Source organism: Pteronotus mesoamericanus, unplaced genomic scaffold (genome assembly GCF_021234165.1).
Source record: "Pteronotus mesoamericanus isolate MK-2021 breed Mesoamerican mustached bat unplaced genomic scaffold, CSHL_Meso_final contig_56, whole genome shotgun sequence".
Taxonomy (NCBI): domain Eukaryota; kingdom Metazoa; phylum Chordata; class Mammalia; order Chiroptera; family Mormoopidae; genus Pteronotus; species Pteronotus mesoamericanus.
In genome coordinates this window covers 10,976,363-10,995,079 of record NW_026555201.1, presented here as the reverse complement: position 1 = coordinate 10,995,079, position 18,717 = coordinate 10,976,363, and the positions used below count along the sequence as shown (strand labels likewise).

The window sequence follows — 18,717 nt, the reverse complement described above, 5'->3', positions numbered from 1 at the left end:
TGAGACTAGGATGACAGAGAAAGTTACGCCACCTCCCTGCTGTGCTTTGGGGTAGAAAGAACAGCCAGAAAGAAGCTTTTGGACTGGGAATGGGAGGCAGGCCCTGCCACCTGTGCAGCTGAGGCCAGAGACAGCAGGAGACCCCTGAGAAGCTCTCAACTTTCATTGGTGTTTTTGATTCTCCCCCCTTTTCTACCTCCTTTGGCATCATCCTCATATTTTAGGGTTTGTTTTTAAACCCAAGGATATATTTTTATTGTTTTGGGGTTTTTTTGTTTTGTTTTGTTTTAGAGAGCAAGGGAGAGAGGGAGAGAGAACATTGATGTCACAAACATTGATTGGTTGCCTCCCATTTGTGCCCTGACCGGGGTTCAAACCCACGACCCAGGTACCTGTCCTGACTGGGAATCAAACCGCAAACTTTTTGGTGTGCTGGATAATGCTCCAACCAATTGACCCACCTGGCCAGGGCTGTATCCCAGGGTTTAATCGCTCAGCTTCTGGAACCAGGCCGTGTATTTTTGGATTTCAGTTCTTCCATTTACTAATTTTGTATTTTGGGGTGGGTTCCATAGGCCCACCTACCTTGATCTATAGCAAAGTGAGAAATAACAAAACTTAATTTAAGCCACAAAGTTTTCAGGTGGTTTGGTGCACAATAAATAACCTAAGCACTTATTTAACAATGCCTTTGAATAGGCATTTATCCAGTTTTGCTTTGATTTCTGCAAGAGCCTCTTCATCAGTCTGATGTATTCAAATGTCCTCTGTTATCATCTATGTTGATGTCAGAGTTCTTTCCAAATGTTTATTCTCTCTCCAATGTTTAAACTCCTTCAAATTTTCTAATCTCATTTCAACAAAAATTCCTTAGCATTCTACAGGTACTGATGCCTCATTTTTCCCTTCTCTATCTTCCCACCCTGCCTTTGCATGCCATGCTCCTCATATGGAACCCCTTTCCATCATTGAACAGTATGATCTTTCCATACCTCTGTGCCTTTGCATATGCTACTCCTTCTCCCTAAGACATCCTCTCCCCTCTTTAATCTACAATGGCTGCCATCAAACACCTCAGGGATTACCTCCTTCATGCTCTTCTCAAAAACCTCTATTTTTTTCTCAGGTGGAGTGAGATGTGCTTCCTTTTTGTGTGCCTTTTATCACTCTGCTCCTACTAAAAACTGACAAAATTGGCAGTTCTCCTAAGCTAGACAGCTATTACCCATTCTAGAGATATCAAAGAGAAGTTAATTCACCATTTACAATTTATTTGTTAGGGCTTAGTCCTCTGAGGGCAGAAAGGACGTTGCCCCATTAGAAGGCTATTCTGAACTACAAATATTTTGAGGACAAGGACTGGTATCTTTATTATTAGCATAGGGCCTAGTTCATGTTCATTGATTAAATAAGAACATGTGAATAGCTACTTTCTTCTAAAGAATTCAAAGAAAAAAAATACAGAAATAGTCCAAAGAAATTCTTAACTTCTGAGAACAAATGCCTCAGTTCTCCAAGACTTAGTCTCTGCCACATCTTTACCAATTATGTGTTCCATAGATGTCTGGCACAAGTAAGCATCCAATCATTCATGGACTTGTCTTTCCCCTTCATTGTTTTTTTCTTTTTAAATTGACCTGGGGGGTGGTGAGAGAAAGAGAAAGGAAGAAAGGGGGAGAGAAAGAAACATCTGCTCATTGTTCCACTTATTTATGCATTCATTGGCTGATTCTTCTATGTGCCGTGACTGGGGATGGAACCTGCAACCTTGGTGCATCTGGATGAAGCTCCAATCAACTGAGACACCCAGCCAGGGCCCCCTTTCATTGCTCTAGTATTCTCTATCTTGAACTGTATCCAAATAGGCTTCGCAGTTTCACTCAGTGGTTAAAAACAGGTTTGAAGACCCAGAGCTGAGAACTACTAGTCTGAATGACCACACAGATACAACTGTGAGAGTCTGTCATATACTTAAAATTTCATTTTACCTTGATGAAATATAGTCCTTAACCCATTATATGTTCACTTTGAAATGGAGGCAGTGATATGAGACTAAGAAATAAAACCTATTATAGCTTCAAGAAATGTCTAAAATATAAATACAGTAAAACTATAAATAGGTATCCAACCAAACTTTTATTGGGGTTTTATTGCAATCTACTTTCAGCAATAAGGGTAAAGGAACCATAAGAAATCCAACCAGATTTTATTCAACAAAGCAGTTTTTCATGAATGCTTAAGGTCAGTGTATATAGTCAGCTCAGCTTCCAGTATCAACTCGAGTACCTCATCATGGAAATTTAGGCCAGAATGACAACAGTAAGCCATTGCAAAATCCCAAATCACCTGATTAAACCATATTTTACATATAAAGTATACTAATACTTTGTAATAAATAAGGATTTAAAAAGTGTTGCTTAGCCCTTGTTGAACTAAATTCAATTATTAGCATATTCTTTAAGTACTCCAGTTAATAAAGGTTTGATTGTACTTCAAGAACCATGACTTTTCCAAAGATAAAATTAGTTCTTGTTATGACAAAAATTAAGCTTACAAGCACATTCACACTTGTCCTTAAAAGCATGTCTACATCATATATGAGATAACTTCTCATGCCTGGAGACATGGTTCATATGGCAAAAAGTCATATGCAAAGAAGTAGAGGGCAATCCTCCCATGTCCACAACTTCCAAAAAGCCACACTCGGCCTCAGTGTAAAAGCTGTATTTTATTGCCATGCTACAAAATGTATGAAGTTGGCACTGATAGAAACAGAACAAAGGATGGGGAAGGAGAGTGGGCAAAAGATGTTGTTACATATACAACAAGGTTTTAATCAACAGTGGTAAATTTTGCCAATATGAAAAATGCAAACCAAATTTAAAATGCTGATATGAAACAGCATTAAAATACAATTTATGCATAGTACAGTATCACTTATGTCTTTTATTAGAGAAATGTGGAATGTTCATAAAAGAAATTAACCATGGGGGTAAAATTCATATTTCATATACAATTTGGCAATGGTAGTCCCACTGTTAAGACAATTTTTTATAAAAGAAAAAATTAAAAATCTAATAAGCTACCTTTATACAAAGTTGCTATATTTATGCCTTTATGTAGGAAAAAAACATTTATAATGCAAATTAGGACATACAATAATCTTACAATATTATACAATGTAATGAAAATAAAAACATAACACAAAATTTGTCCTTTATAAAATGTGTATTTTGCATTTACTTATGCAAATGTGGCACACCGGTGACTACTGTACTATTAATACCAGTCCATCATAGAATCGCAGTTGTAATGATGCTACAAAACAATTGTTATACCCCCCCAAAATGAGGAAGTAGGAATGGGGAATAGGGATGCAAAGAACAGGAAAGATAGATATGGTGCTGGTTTGGGCAGAGTATCATGTGGTAAGTCATAAAATAGTTGTTAATTTTTGAAACCAAAAACATTTTCTATACATTCTGGAATTCCGTACCAATGCCTTTATTCAAATTTGGCAAACATCAGGGAAAAGGTAATTAGTACCATATACCTCATATATCAGAAATATGAATGAGATGCCAATACATCAGTTACTTCTGAATGTTGTCTCCGATGGTATGTCTATTTCAAGCATATATATGTATATATGTGTATATACATATATATTTACACATACACACATATTACACACATTGCACAAAACACTTGGGCATTATGGGTTAGGAACAGCACAGGGGAAAGTGGGAAGTACTTTTTAGCTTGTTAAAACTTTTACCTTGAGGCAAAAATATGGTGGCACAGTACTGGGAAATTATGAAACATAAGGCCCCTGTCCCATTTTTAATAGAACACTACTGAGGTACATTTTTATATGTTGTGCCACAGATTCCTTTGCGGGGGGTTGATAAACACTAGCTTGACTTATAACATTGAACTGTGGGATCAACATCAGTATCTATAAAAACAAAGATTGCTTGGCAAATTTTCATAAGTCCCAAATGTGATCGATTCTGGATATACTGGGAAGTGAAAAGCTTTTTGCTGAGTCTTCAAGAGTAAAGTGCATATCTCATCACTCCACAGCAGCAGTAAATAAAAGGAACTATTTGCCAATTTTCCTGGAGGGAGAAAAGGCACCATATTTTCAGTTTTAAAAGAAGATGAAACTGGGAAATAAAACACACTAAGAAAAAACACAGTCAATACCCATATCAGTTTCCAACCCTGGTCTGGGATAAAAGCTGTTATGATCTATATGGATAAAAGAGGATTCTGTTTGGGAAAACATATGAACAATGATTATATTTCTAAAACTGAAAAGTGGGATCACATGGTCTACCAACAGAACAGAATATCTAAAATTAGGTCTGCCTCAGAAAATCTGAAACATATGGCCACAATTATATCCCAATAAAATATCACATTCTAAAATGCACCTCCTAATAGGTACATTCTTCCAGGATGGAGCTTAATGCCCATGACTAGACTACTGCAAAGGACAAGGAGTGTTCTACATTACTTTTTATTAAATAGGATCACAGGTGATTTCCAGAGACATCTAGAAATTAACACCAGTTGTATGTATACATCTTCCTAATACTCATAGTACCTAAAACCAAATTCTTAGCAAATTGGTCCCATTTCTGTTTTTAAAGCATACAGTATTTAAAGCATAAACTGCAATGATTATATTGGAGTTACCTAAAAAATATAAAAACTAATTAGAATCTGGAAGGAAGAAAAAGGATTAGTAAAAGAAAATAAAGTATCCAACCTCCAAAATGAATAAATAGGTCAGCCCTTCTATTTGGAGGTTAATGTTCTGTCTTGACTGCTTATTTGAGATAAAACCATGTGTACTAATTCCATCACAATTCGTATTCCACATTACAAAAATCACATAAATTTGGCACAATTAGCAATCTACTCAGAAGAAAACATAAATGCAACAATATATTAAAAATGGAAACTGCACACCTACACCACTGCTCTCTTTTTAGAGAACAGTGAACACTTTAGTAAGCACCAAGTTCACAGGAAAAAAAAAAAAAAAGAAATTCTGCTATGCACATAAACCAATGGCACTGAAAATAATAGACACCTTTAATAAGTTATTTTTCTTTATAATGGTCCCATTCTATTATTTTGCTAATCCATTCACTGTCCTATAATTGGTTATTTATTGAACAGGTTGGATGCTATGTGACTGAAACTTTCATGCTAACTTAACCTTAGTTACATCTGGTAGATCCAGATCATAATCTCAAACTTCCTCAAATTTAGAGAAAATGGTAAAATATTTTGCAAGGTTACCTAACCTTCTTTTCACGCTACCTCTACCTTCTCTTATCTTCTCTAGTGTTTGGGAAACTGGAACATTCTTGATTATCCAAGAGTTGGACATATGACCTCTTGTCAGTTCACACAAGCTTCAATTCATTTTAAATCCCAAATTATGACATAATCTCATTGCTACAAGACTTCCACTGTACCTGCTATGCTGGCAATAATCTTAACATTCCATTAAAATCAGGGATAATCAAAGATCCAGCTACGAATGAAAGGACAGCAGAGCTGAGGAGCACTACAGTGGGCAAAGTACTATTGCAGCCATGTGACTTGAGGGAATCACTGCTAAAGTGCTGGGGAGGGTGCCCACAGAGAAAACACAGTACCGTTAGGGAACTTTGTATGTTAAAAATAGCTTTTTTTTTTTTTTCCCTCAGCTGCTAAAGAGATCACCTATGGACACAAGTAAAATTTAAAACTGAGAGAATGTTTTTATCAACTTGAAAAGTAAACAGCATATAAATAAATACTGGACAAGGGCAACCCTGTTATAGAATAACAGTAAGTTCCAAATGAACCTTCAGAACCACAATTTGACAAAAATGCAAACTACACATAATGCAAACTACACAATAAACACATAATCCATTTTTAAAACTATTTACAAACTCAAACATTTTAAATTGAAAGAGACATTAAGCAACAAAATGAGACATCCCAAACACCAAAGGAAAAAACTGAAGGTAAATGGCAATCTAATGGCACAAATGCCTCCATAAGCAATATTATCGTTAATAATCCATAGGAGAGACACTTTCAAGAGATCACGGTTCAGATTTTCAAATGTTTTGGGGTAAAGGGACCTGAGACCGATTCTCGAGCCTACCGTAATTCTGATTCAGGTATCTGGGCATGCCCTTCCAATAACCATGAGATGAATGAACAGAAAATCTTGTCTCCTTCCTGACTTTCAACACACCAACAGCAACCACATTCACGGACACAGGACTTTCTAGTCAGCTGAAGGCAAAGGAACTGACTGGTATATAAGGAGTGTGGTACTTCTATTTCCTTTACATATGGTTTGGCTCAAGTCAAAAAGCCTACAATTAATGAAATAAAGGATTCCTCATGTTACATGCTAGATGCCACATACCATGAACAGTGAATCTACAAATATTACTTTCAAAGCCTAGAGTTATCTGTTAGCAATGTACATTATCAAGAGGCTTTATAAAATGTTTTAAATGCCAACCATGACTTATGCATGAAGGATATGCGTAAGTCCCGAATATTGATAAAAATCAACCAGCATGTCACTCACTTCAACTCTCATTTTAAATAGGCACTGTGAAAACGGGAGTGCTGCTGTACAGGAATGAGTAGTATATAATGAAATTAGTGTTTTTAATGAGTACCTGCTCTACATTAATTCCCTTTCAAGAAGCACATGAAATAGTTAAAAAAAAATGATCAGTCTATAAAAGGAGTTAGTGTTTAGAAAAGAAAATGAAGCACTTGCATCTTCATTTTTAAAAAATTCACAAAGGTGCAAACAATGTAATGCTTTCCAGGCTCACATGGGCAGATCAGTACTATTATGTCTAGTTTTCCTAGATGTACCATCATCTCGTGGTAGTGCTTTCTGCAAATTTGACATAGCAGCAGTTTTCTCAATGTCTATCACAGCATACAGCTCTGTGCGCCTGGTAGGGGTCTGTGGAAGAGGAGTTGTAGGCGTTTTTGGAGTCTGAGGGTTGTCGGAGTCACTGCCTCCTTCCAAGTCAACCTGTATGTAATTGAGCTGCCTGTGTTCTAAACTCGGGCGTCTGATATCAAAGTTAAAGACTGTCGGTATGCAGTCCCGACGCCTTGAATATTCTATTTTGTGAGCACTTGCTGGCACTGTTACATTCTCTGTATTTACATAGTTATGCATTGGATCTAGATTATTATGGTAGCCATTTAGAGATGGGGTCTTTGGTCCTAAATTGTCATCTTCATCCCTACTTAGCTTGCGGGCTTCCCAAACAGGAGGCAAAGATGGTAAATTTTCATAGTTTAATAATGCAGTTCTTCTCTGAGCTGAGTTGTTGATATTCTGGGTATCTGAGGTACTGGTGGATGTCAGACGACCTCTCCTGACCCCTGAGGCACTAGGGATAGATAACCCATTTATATTTTCATACACCAGTTTGTTAACAGAGGGCGCATCTCTTCGTTCATCACTGTCATATCCAGTGTCCCATTCTGTGTTATTTGCACCACTTCCACTGACTTGATCTCTTCCAATTTTCTCCAGTTTCTCTTTTTCCATTAATTGCTTTTGAACAGGAGTTGGTCCTAAGACAAATCTGACTACTTCAGGTTCAAGAAGAACCTGAGGGTCCCTGTCCTCAATACTACTAGGTTCTTCTTTTGGAGTGTTGCTTTCAGCACTAGAAATCCTTGCCTCCAAAGGGACATGCACACTTGCACAATTTTTCCGCTCTTCTTGCACACCTGTAGTGTTCACGTAAGTATGTACCTAAAACAAAAGAGTAAAGTGAATCGGTAACTCGCTTAAAAAAAATGAAAATTAAACAAAAGAACTCTGACCATATCTGTTAATTTTACTGATTAGCTTTCTCCCTACATAAACTCTTATTCTGAAGCTTTTGAACCTGTTTTTTTTTAACTAATAAAAAGATATGGGGGGAGGGCAGGGAAGGGTGTAGAAATGTAGCTTTCTAGTTTGATAAAAGAATAAACTACTCTGCCCTGACCAGTGTGGCTCAGTTGGTTGAGCGTTGTCCCACAAAGGAAAAGGTCACAGGTTCAATTCCCAGTTAGAGCACACGCATGGGTCAGGGAGCATATGAGAGGCAACAGGTCAATGTTTCTCTTTCACATCGATCTTTCTCTTCCTCCATTCCCCTCTCTCTAAAAATAAGTAAATAAAATCTTTTTAAAAAAATTTTTAATAAAAGAGTAACTACTGTAACATGCAACATTAGACTTGCTAGTGAAACATGAAAAGCATTTTGTTAAAAAAAAAACCCATCAAGAACAAATAGGGATTATAATTTTGGTATTGTTCTAGAAAAATGCTCATGAATGCATTAAGCCATGATTCAGAAACAAATATTAAAAAGATACAAATTTATCATTATTTACAGATGATTTGACTATCTAAAGAAATAAATCCTACTAGATTTAGTAAGAGTTCTGTAAAATTCAGATATAAAATAAATATGACCTACTAAGAATCACTAAAACAATAATGAGAAGCTCAATGGTATTTTGGGGGACAATATAAAAAAACATTTAGAAGTCTATCCATAAAATATGAAAAACTAAAAAAAAGTGCAAAATCAAGAGAAATGTAATTACAATAAATAATAAAAGAGCCCATGCACTATGTAAAGAACACAAATGAATTTTAAAACAACAAAAGTTTCTTAATGACAAAAAACTATGGGGTTTACAAAAGATAAGTATGCAACTAATTAATGCACAGACCACGTTTAACCAGATGCTTTATTCCTCAAATGAAAAATAGAAGAGTCAGGAATATTATTACATAGTTCTTTAAAAACATCAACAACAAAAATCTACCTTCCTGCTAGTAGTCCACTAATTATAAACTATAATAAAAGCAGTAGCATAAATTCTGAATTGACTGGAAGTTATTATAATGGGAATTGGCCATAAGTCACGTCTGTCTTTACCTATAGACGCTCCTCTCCTGAACCCTCAAACTACTATAATGCTAAGTTTCCCTCAACACCTGTACAGATTTCAGCATATGTAAGGAAATATACACTATTTCCTCTGACTCTTCACTACAAAGGTCATATACAGTGAAAGCTAAATTCAAACTGACTGAAATCTTCAACTCCACGCTTGAACTCCACACAAGCCATTATCCTGTTAGACAGTGTAGCACAAGCTTACCTGTTCCTCAGCCACAAGCAAAGGATGTGTAGATTCTTCACCTACTGAAGGCAAGCGTGCACTTCCCACAGAAGGATGTCTGCTTGAAGGGTGGGATGAAGCATCTCCAAATGAGGGATATCGGGGATATCCATTAGGTAAGTTCTGAGCAGCAAACCCTGGAGCTGAGTTTTTGTTTGTTTATTGGTTTAAGAAGAAAAGCAGGATACAGAGGCAGGGGAAAGAGAATAAAAATGATTAAAAATCCAGTCTTCACTGACAGGATTACAGAAGGTGTTTCTGGCAAGACATTCGAAATCAGAGCACAAACGGCACACCCTCCATGCCAACTTCCCATTCACATATTAGATAAAATGAAACGTTTAATGTCACCATATTTAAAATAGTCAACATGTTTGTAATTGTAGCTAATGGCTTTTTAAAACCTACAACCATTACATTTACAATAGTCTATAATTTATAAAATACAAGAAGGAAAATAGATACTTACTTGTAGGTGTTCGAGGTGTTCTGGGGACTTCCAATTCTGTCTGATGATTATTCCTTTCAACAACTGGCTCTTCCACCACATTTATACTATTATTTTGCATAATCTCTTGCAACATGTTAAATAACTCTTCTGCACGAGCACACTTAAAGGCAAAGATTCCTATAAATACAAACCAGAAGGGAACAATGGTTACTACATCTTTTAAAAAGATACAGGAGCACCTGTCAAAGAATAAAACTGTAAAATAGGCATTCTGTGTACCAGTAGCAAGAAAGGTGCTTTCAATAAACATCTGATAAATTAATGGTATTCCCTGTTTCAAAACATAAACCCCCCAAAAAGTTGACAGAACAGTTTTCATTTGTCTAAGGGAGATGGCTCAAAGTAAGGCAGACACAAACAAGATTTGAACTTACTTCAATCTGCTTTTAACAGCAGAGGGAGCCCCACTCACCATTACCATGGTGATCCTACACCATTTGACAGGCCTGGCTCTGTTACCATTTTTAATTATTATAATAATTCTGTAAGAAGTACTGGCTGGTGTGTTTCAGTGGATTGGGTGCTGGCCTGAGAACCTAAAGGTCACTGGCTCAATTCCCAGTCAGGGCACATGCCTGGGCTGCAGGCCTGGTCCCCAGGTGGGGGCGTGCAAGAGGCAATGTTTCTCTCACACATTGATGTTTCTCTCCCTTTCTTTCTCCCTCCTTTCCCCTCTCACTAAAAGTAAATAAGTCTTTAAAAAAAAACCCAACTAAACTAAAATTAAAAAAACAATTCTGTAAGGAGGGATTATCATTCACCTCTGAGAAAAAATTTGATGCTTGATCAAGGTAACTTGCCCAAGGCCTCTCAAATTGTAGGTAGCAAAATAATCAAACTACATACTGACTCCGAAGTTTAGGGTCTTTTCCCAACAAGTTATAACAGTAAAAATATAGTCAATTTACTGGGACTAATCATTTACTGAAAATCTTAAAGCTGATATGAGTCAAAATTCTAGACATAGAGAATATGCTTAATAAATGCTTGCTGAACAAATGCATAGTTTACTGTATCTCTTTTCTTAACAAGGCATTCATTTGGGTAGTTTTTTTCCTATCAGAAGAAAGTAAAATATTAACTATTCTATATAGAGTAAGTAAAAGAACAGTATTTCAAATGTGACAAGGTTTATAGAAAACAATTAAAGGCTCTACCTACCTTGTCCAGTTTGACACCGTCGACCACTTTCAAAAGAAAAGAGATTCGAATCATAGCCATAGCGTCGTAGGCAGAGGTAGTGCCATTTTACTGAGTCACGTTTGCGCGTATATAAGATCAGTTCTGTGTCTGTAAGTTCCATTATGCCAGAGCCTAACTCATTCCCATCATCATCCACATTAATGACCTAAACAAAGAAAGTCTAATTAGTGCTAGCCTAATGCTTCCACTCGACAGTCATACTCATATTTCACCAATTGCTGATTGATTCAGTTAGTCGTTCCGTTATTAGTTCATTCATCAACCAATGTGCGTGTAGGACTCTGTAGCTGTATAATACATAGTTTATATCAGCAAGGAATTCACCTTCCCACTGGGCAGATAAGTTCACGTTAAGATAAGACCTTGTACTACTGAGTTCCAGAAAACAGCCTTAAACTGTGAAGACAGGTCTCACTTAGGGAGAACTTACTATACCCCCCTGTAAAAAGGCAAAGTGTTTTACATGTATTTTTCCCATTTAACCCTCATCACACTTATAAACTAGGTGATACTGTTTTCTCCATCCTACAAAAATGAAACAAAGACTTAATGATACAACCTGTCCAAGGTCACGAAGCGATGAAGCAACAGGGTTGTGACCTACACCTAGGTGTGTATGATCCAGAGGCTATGATTTATAACAGACTATGCAAGACTTCAAGAGACTAAATAGCTGTGAATGAGTAAGGAGTGGAGGTTTAGCTTCTAGGTAAGAGAACACTACAGAAGTTTCAGAATGATGAAAGAGGAAGATTAATTTGATGTCAACTGCAGGATGGATCACAGTGGTTTCTCAAGGTAGATAGAGTCCAGCTAAGACATTATCCAGGCATGAACCAATGGCTGGAGGTAGAATCAATGACTAAAGAGGAATGTATAAAATGGCATTTTAAAGAAAGTAATACCAGAACTGGGTGGCTACCTGAATATAGAGGACCAAAGGGAAAATAAAATAATATTCCACATTGTCAGTAAGAAAATGTCACCATCATTTATTAAAATAAGAAAAGGCAGAATGAACAAAAAGGGAAGTAAAAGGGTCTATAGGTAAAAGTGAAAAAGATATATTAAGTGAAGTAAAAGAATATCCAAGAGGGCAGTAAGAGTAATTCAAGCAGTTATACTGACCTTAAACTTGTTCCGATGGTTGTCTGGGACAGTGTCTTTACCTGGACAGCTACAACAGCTACCCATGGCTTCTTTCAGAAGACCATGTGAGCACTACATGAAAGATAATTTACAAAATATTAGACATAGTATATAAAAATCATAAAATTTAAAAAAAGGTTTTAGAAATCATCTACCACAAACTCTGCATTATTTTGATGAGGAAAATTAAGTCCAAGAAAGTATATGCAACTAACTGGTGAATTTGGCTCAGAGACAATGACGGTAATTTTGTGAGGTAGATGTCACAGAAATTTCAAATTTCCAGTTTAATTTGCAAAGGTCTGCTTATTTTAAAGTTATCTTAAAAAGCAAGACAATCTAAAATTTCATATGTAGCACTATTTAAATAAAGTCATTCACGGAATTAACCTTTTATGGCTCATCAGGAATTTCATGTCCCTCTTTTAATAAATTTCCTTAGGGATGCTAGACTTGTGGCTTGACAGGTTTTTTTATTCCTGACTGTAGTATCTTTTATGTAGTCCACCAGACAAGAGCTCATTGGTAAATAAGACACAAAAACAAACCTGGAATAGCTCACTAAGAGAGAAAGACAACTCAAAATTTAAGCATTATCTTAAAGAAAATATTGGCAACGCTGAGTGTATCTATCTGATTCTGCTTTCCCACAGGTTATAGATAACAGGTTACAAGGGACATTCAGTATTCAGTAACACTCCAAATGAACAAAGGAAAAATTTAAAATGTCACTTACAAACAAGGGAAAGGGAATGAATGTGACAATATTTGAAAAGGGGAGAGAGAGAAAAAGCACCAGAAGCTAACCTTAAAAGCATAAATCTGATTAAAACTTGCTTGAAATTCTTCAGTGGCTCTTTATTACATTCAAGGAAAAACTGAAAGCTTGCCAGTTTGCCATGAGGTCCTTCCCCGTCTGGTCCCTGTCTACAGATCTAAACTCTTCCTTCTCTCTGCTCCAAGCCCTACCAGGCACATTCAGCAGTTTCCCAAGAGCATCTTGTTCTCTCACACCCTTTCACGCTGCTCCCCTTCTGCTATTTTCCTTTCTCAAGATTCAACCCAGAGTGGTGTGTTCAGGAAGCCTTCTCTGACTCCAAACAACTGGGTGAATGATACTTCATGTAACCCACCACCCACTCCCAGGACCCTGGGCTTCCCATATCACAGCATCTTTCACACTGATTACTTTTGCAGAAACTGTGGTAGATTATTTACTTGTCTATCTCCTTCCCTCCACTAGGGGCTCCTTTCCAGCAGGGATGAAACTTAATCATTTTTGCACTGCCCATGCCAAACAGAACACCTAGCACGCAGTCTCTTAAAAGTCTCTTATAAGCTGAATGAACTGTATGAAACAAAGGTAAAGAATGCCTGAGAGGTATAAGATGAAAAAGTATACTAGTGAATAAACCAAAAAAAGTGATAAATAAAATAGCAAAATTAATTAAGACTCATTTTAGTATTTTGCTCCGATATGCCACCTAAATATCATGGCACAGAGACAATCAAGTCAGAGTATGTACCTCTGAAGAAGCATGAGTCTAAAGGAAAAGACAGAGATGTAAACAGATAATGTATTATGATAAACCTTACATTCGAATATAAGAAAAGTTCTATGGGTATAGAAAATGGAGCAACTGACTTTGTGGGTTAGGCAGGGAAGAGAAGCACAATTTGAGTTGGTACTTAAAAAGGTGAGCAAAAACAGTGTATTAGGCAAAAAATAGAAATAAGTACTTGAGACAGATAAGAGATTGCAAAGACAGAGGTCATGAAAGGTTGGTTGCACTGCATTCAGGAGTAAAGGGCCCAGTACAACTAGAGTTGAGGGTAGGCTACACCACAAGCAGGGGCCAAACCAGAAAGCATCCTGAACAAGGGAGGGATATGGGACACCAATCGATTTGAAGCTAGACTACATCCAGTGTTCCCACAGTCAAAAGGACATGACTCTATCGTGGCATGTATTTATTCTACTGTAATATGTATCTGTCTCACCACCCACTTCACTGTGACATTCCTGAAGATGAGAACCTTGCCTTCTTAATTTTCTAGGACACTAAGCATATACCTGATATAGCACACAGTCCATAATGTTTACTCTTTAAAAATTAATAAACTTTTAATAAATTATAGGAGAAAAGGCAAAAAGTATTTTTAAACTATTTAAAGATTTATTTATTTTTAGAGAGAGGGGAAGAGAGGGAGGAAAAAAAGAGAAGAATATTGATGTGCAAGAGATACATCAATCAGTTGCCTCTTGCACACCCCCAAATGGGAACCTGAACCGACAAACTTTTGGTTCACAGACTGGCACTCAATCCACTGAAGCACACCAGCCAGTGTGAAAACCTTTTAAAGCAGAAAGAAAATTGATTAAAAAACAAACAAAGTTTCTTCAAATTACATGTTTATCCACTGACCTCCTCATGAATATAAAGAGCTAAAAGATTACTACAATGCAGCTTTGGCCTCAGAAGATGGTGCTTCAAAGGTATATTTTAAAACTATTTCTCAAAAGGAGTAAAAAAATCATCCTTCCACTTGCCATCTTCACAGGCCACCTAAGCCAGCCCCTCCCATGTTGGCAGGATATTTGAGCGGTGGTGCAACCCACTTGGAGACTCTATGGACACTGAGTACTTCAATACAACTGTAATTAATGAGAGCCTACCATGAGATACAAAAGTCTTGTATGCCATAACGAGGAGAATGGATTTTATCCTACACAGGAAGGAAAGCCACTGAAGAATTTTAAGCAGGAAAGTGGTGGTCAGGACTTCATTATAAATATATCCATCTGCAGCATAAATTTAAGTCAAAGTCTAGCTCAGAAGAAGGGAAATCAGTTAGAGACTATTTTAAAAACAGAAATATGCTAAACGCCTAAAACCAGAACAGCAACAGTGGGGACAGAGACGAAAAGATGCATTTAAGAAGCACTTCTGAAGACAAGTCACTGGCACAGAGGCGCTGGGCTAGGTACCAGGGAAGGCAGAGGCAGTTGCCGGGGGGCAGGTGAAGGGTGCTGGCTCCATCACCTGAGAGGAAAAACCGGTGTCCGCAAGTGGAAGTAACAGTGATTAATTCATTTTTAGACATGCTAAACTGAGACTCTAGAGAACAATAAAATGGAGATATGCAATAGAGAGTTATGTACATGACTATAGGTTGAAGGAGGTAAAATACTGGAACACATGTGGTATCGAAAGCTACACACAGAAGACACTGCTCAAGGACAGTATGGACAGTGGTCTGAGGCTGAAATCCCAAGGAATATGAATGTATAAGCACTGAAGTAGAGAGAAGCAAGTGAAGAAAAATAAAAAGATAGGAATAGTACAGATTAAGAAAAAACAGTGTCAGGAAAGAGAATTCCATCCTTAGAGTAGCAGAGGCAGAAGCCAAACTGCAGTGAGCAGATGAAAGGTAAGGAAGCAGCCCCCAGAGGATGGAAACCGCTCTTTCAAGAACAAGTTGAGATGGTAGAGTACAGTGCTAGGGTATGGACAGACATGGTTTGAAAAGAAAATATGATACTTGAATTATTTACTGTTTTATGATGACAAATTTATGCAGGTTTGTAATCAGTTGGTCAGGAAAGGTTTTAAAATGTAGGAAAAAAACGAAGGAAAGAGAAGGGGAACAAAGCATGGATTAAGACAGAGAGAAAGACTAAAGAAGATGAGTTCTGGGGTTCAGGCTAAGACATTTGACCAGAGGAGGAGGAGGAGAAATACCTCAGCTTCTGAGGGGAAAGGGAAGAAAATAAGGATGTGTGGAGCATAGTGGAGAAGCCAAAGAAGATCAACATCTATCATTCGCAATTTCCTTTGTAAAATAGAAAGCAAGTTTGCAGCATGAAGAAAATGAAAGGATTATTCACTGAGGAGCTAACCAAGAAAGACTACAGAATTACTAAGTAGGCTGTGCGGAGAGCTCAGAGAGGCTGCAAAGATATGCTAGTTTTCTAGCTGCGTTCACCATTCCAGCAGGTAGAAAGCTCAACTCACCCCGGATCATTCGAAGGAATCGGCAATACCCGGGGTTGGGGATGTTGGGGAGTGTTTCTAAAGTGATAGATATTGCATCTGGTCAGAAAGAAGTAAAGAAGGAGGCTGACAAAATAGGAGAAAATGAAGGCAAAAAGGAAGAGAAGGCTTCAGTAGGGTTGAAGAACAGGTTTAGTATGAGTGAGAAACTAAGTCAGCTGGAACAACAGGCAGCTGTGGTATATTTTCAACATAAAAGGGGGCTTTTTAAAAATATGGAGTTTTCATCTTTATCTCTGGCTCCTCTTCCTAAGCCACAAACTCCTAGGCAATGAGAAATGCAAGATACTAGATATTCTTCATTTATGACCACCAGACTAATATCTGGAGACCATATCTGAGTTACGTAAAACCTAATAATATGTACTAATACTGTAAACACTTGATAAGAAACCATGAGATCTCATCATCTCACAGCACCACGTTCATAACTCAGCAAAAACACAAACAGACTTACTATGCTCCCTTAAGAAAGCAACTTAGAAAGTAACTAGGGTACAAAAGATAGCTACTGTTTGGGATGATCAATATTGCAACAGTTTGCTGAATATTTTAAATTAGTAAACACTGTCTTAGTTTAACTAAAGCCATTTGTCCTTATTATTTGGATGTCGAGGTGACAGCTAATCAGCAGGCAAAATGACTGCATTCAAGAAAATATGATTAAAGGAGAGACTGACATTAATATAGTCTTAGTAGGAAATTTTAATCTCCCACTGACATCAATGGATAGATTTTCCACGCAAAAAAATCAACCAGAAAAGAGTGGCTTTAAATTATAACTGGACCAGATGGATTTAATTGATCATTTTTCAGCATTTCGCCCCAAAGCAACTGGATATATACATTATTTTCCAGGTGCGCATGGAACACTTTCTAAAATAGACCACATATTAGGACACAAAACAGGTCTCAAGAAAGAAGATTAAAATCATATCAAGCATCTTCTCCAACCACACTGGTATAAAACTAGAAATCAATTACAGGGAAAAAACTCATTGATAAACACACAAACCCATGGAGGCTAAATAACATGTTATACAATAAATGGACTAAAAATGAGAGTAAGGAAGAAATCTACTTAGCCTGAGACAAATGAAAATAAACACACAACTACCCAAATTCTATGGGACACAACAAAAGCAGTTGTTAAGAGAGAAATTCATAGCAATACAGGACTACCTCAAGAAGTAAGAAAAATCTTAAATAAACAATCTAACCTTATACCTAAAATAACCAGAAAAAGAACAACAAAGCACAAAGTGAGTAGAAGGAAGAAAGTAATAAAGATCAGAGTGAAAATAAACAATATAGAGACTAAAAAACAGTACAAAAGATCAATGAAACCCAGAGCTGGTTCTTTGAAAAAATAAACAAGACTGGTAAACCTTTAACCAGACTCATCAAGGAAAAAAAGAGAGGACCCAAATAAAATCAGAAACAAAAGAAAAGTAACAACTGAAACCACAGAAAGACAAAGGAATATGAGAAAATATTACAAACTAATTGGGCAATCTAGGAAAAAAACAGATAAATTCCTAGAAATATACAATCTCCAAAACTGAATCAAGAAAAATAAAAAAATTGGAACATAGTGATTACAACTAATGAAATCAAAGCAGTAATCAAAAAACTACAAGCAAACAAAAGTTCTGGACAAATGGCTTCACAGGAAAATTTTACCGAATACTGGAAAAAGAACTAACACTGATCCTTCTCAAACTATTCCAAAACTTTCAAGAGGAAGGAAGACTCCCAAGCTCATTTTGTGAGTCCAGCATTACCCTAATTCCAAAACCAGATAAAGACACTATAAAAAAAGAAAATCATAGGCCAATATCCCTGATGAATATAGATGCAAATATTCTCAACAAAGTATTAGCAAACCAAGTCCAGCAACACACAAGAAAAAGATCACACACCACAATAGAGTGGGATTTCTTCCTGGGATGTAAGGTTGGTATATTATCTGCCAATCAATTAATGTAATACACTACATAAACAAAAGATAATCACATGATCATATCAATAGATGCAGAAAAAGCATTTGCAAAAAATCCAGCAACAATTTATGATAAAAAAAACTCTCTGAAAAGTGGGAATAGAGAGAACATACCTCAATGTAATAAAGGCCTTATATGACAAATGCACAACCAACATCATACTCAATGTGGAAAAACTAAAAGCATTTCCCTTTAAGATCAAAAACAAGACAAGGATGTCTGCTTTCACCACTCTTAACACAGCACTGGAAGTCCTTGTCACAGCAATTAGACAAGAAGAAATAAAAGACATCCAAATTGGAAAGAAAGAAGTAGAACTGTCATTATTGGCAGATGACATAATATTGTATACAGAGAACCCTAAAGACTCCACCAAAAAACTATTAGAACTGATAAATGAACTCAGTAAAGTAGCAGGATACAAAACTGATATTCAGAATTTGGTTGCATTTTTATAAACCAATAATAAACTATCAGAAAGGGAAACTAAAAAGAAATCCCATTAACATTGCATCAAAAGTAAATACCTAGGAATAAATTTAACCAA

The 18,717-nt window shown here is 36.7% G+C and overlaps 1 protein-coding gene across 3 annotated transcripts in view; it reads right to left on the bottom strand.

Annotated features, from left to right (window-relative positions):
* Nucleotides 1–5,933: 5,933 nt before the first annotated feature.
* The window catches only part of FRS2 (fibroblast growth factor receptor substrate 2), a 110,148-nt gene continuing 97,364 nt past the window's right edge, over nucleotides 5,934–18,717 (bottom strand). For all 3 annotated transcript variants that reach the window (XM_054580091.1, XM_054580090.1, XM_054580092.1), the window contains 5 exons: nucleotides 12,092–12,184; nucleotides 10,922–11,108; nucleotides 9,719–9,877; nucleotides 9,229–9,392; nucleotides 5,934–7,819 (listed from right to left, as the gene is read on the bottom strand). In XM_054580091.1, the coding sequence (XP_054436066.1) occupies nucleotides 6,869–7,819; nucleotides 9,229–9,392; nucleotides 9,719–9,877; nucleotides 10,922–11,108; nucleotides 12,092–12,157 (1,527 nt within the window). In that variant the 5' untranslated portion in view covers nucleotides 12,158–12,184 and the 3' untranslated portion in view covers nucleotides 5,934–6,868. The remainder of the gene's footprint in view (nucleotides 7,820–9,228; nucleotides 9,393–9,718; nucleotides 9,878–10,921; nucleotides 11,109–12,091; nucleotides 12,185–18,717) is intronic.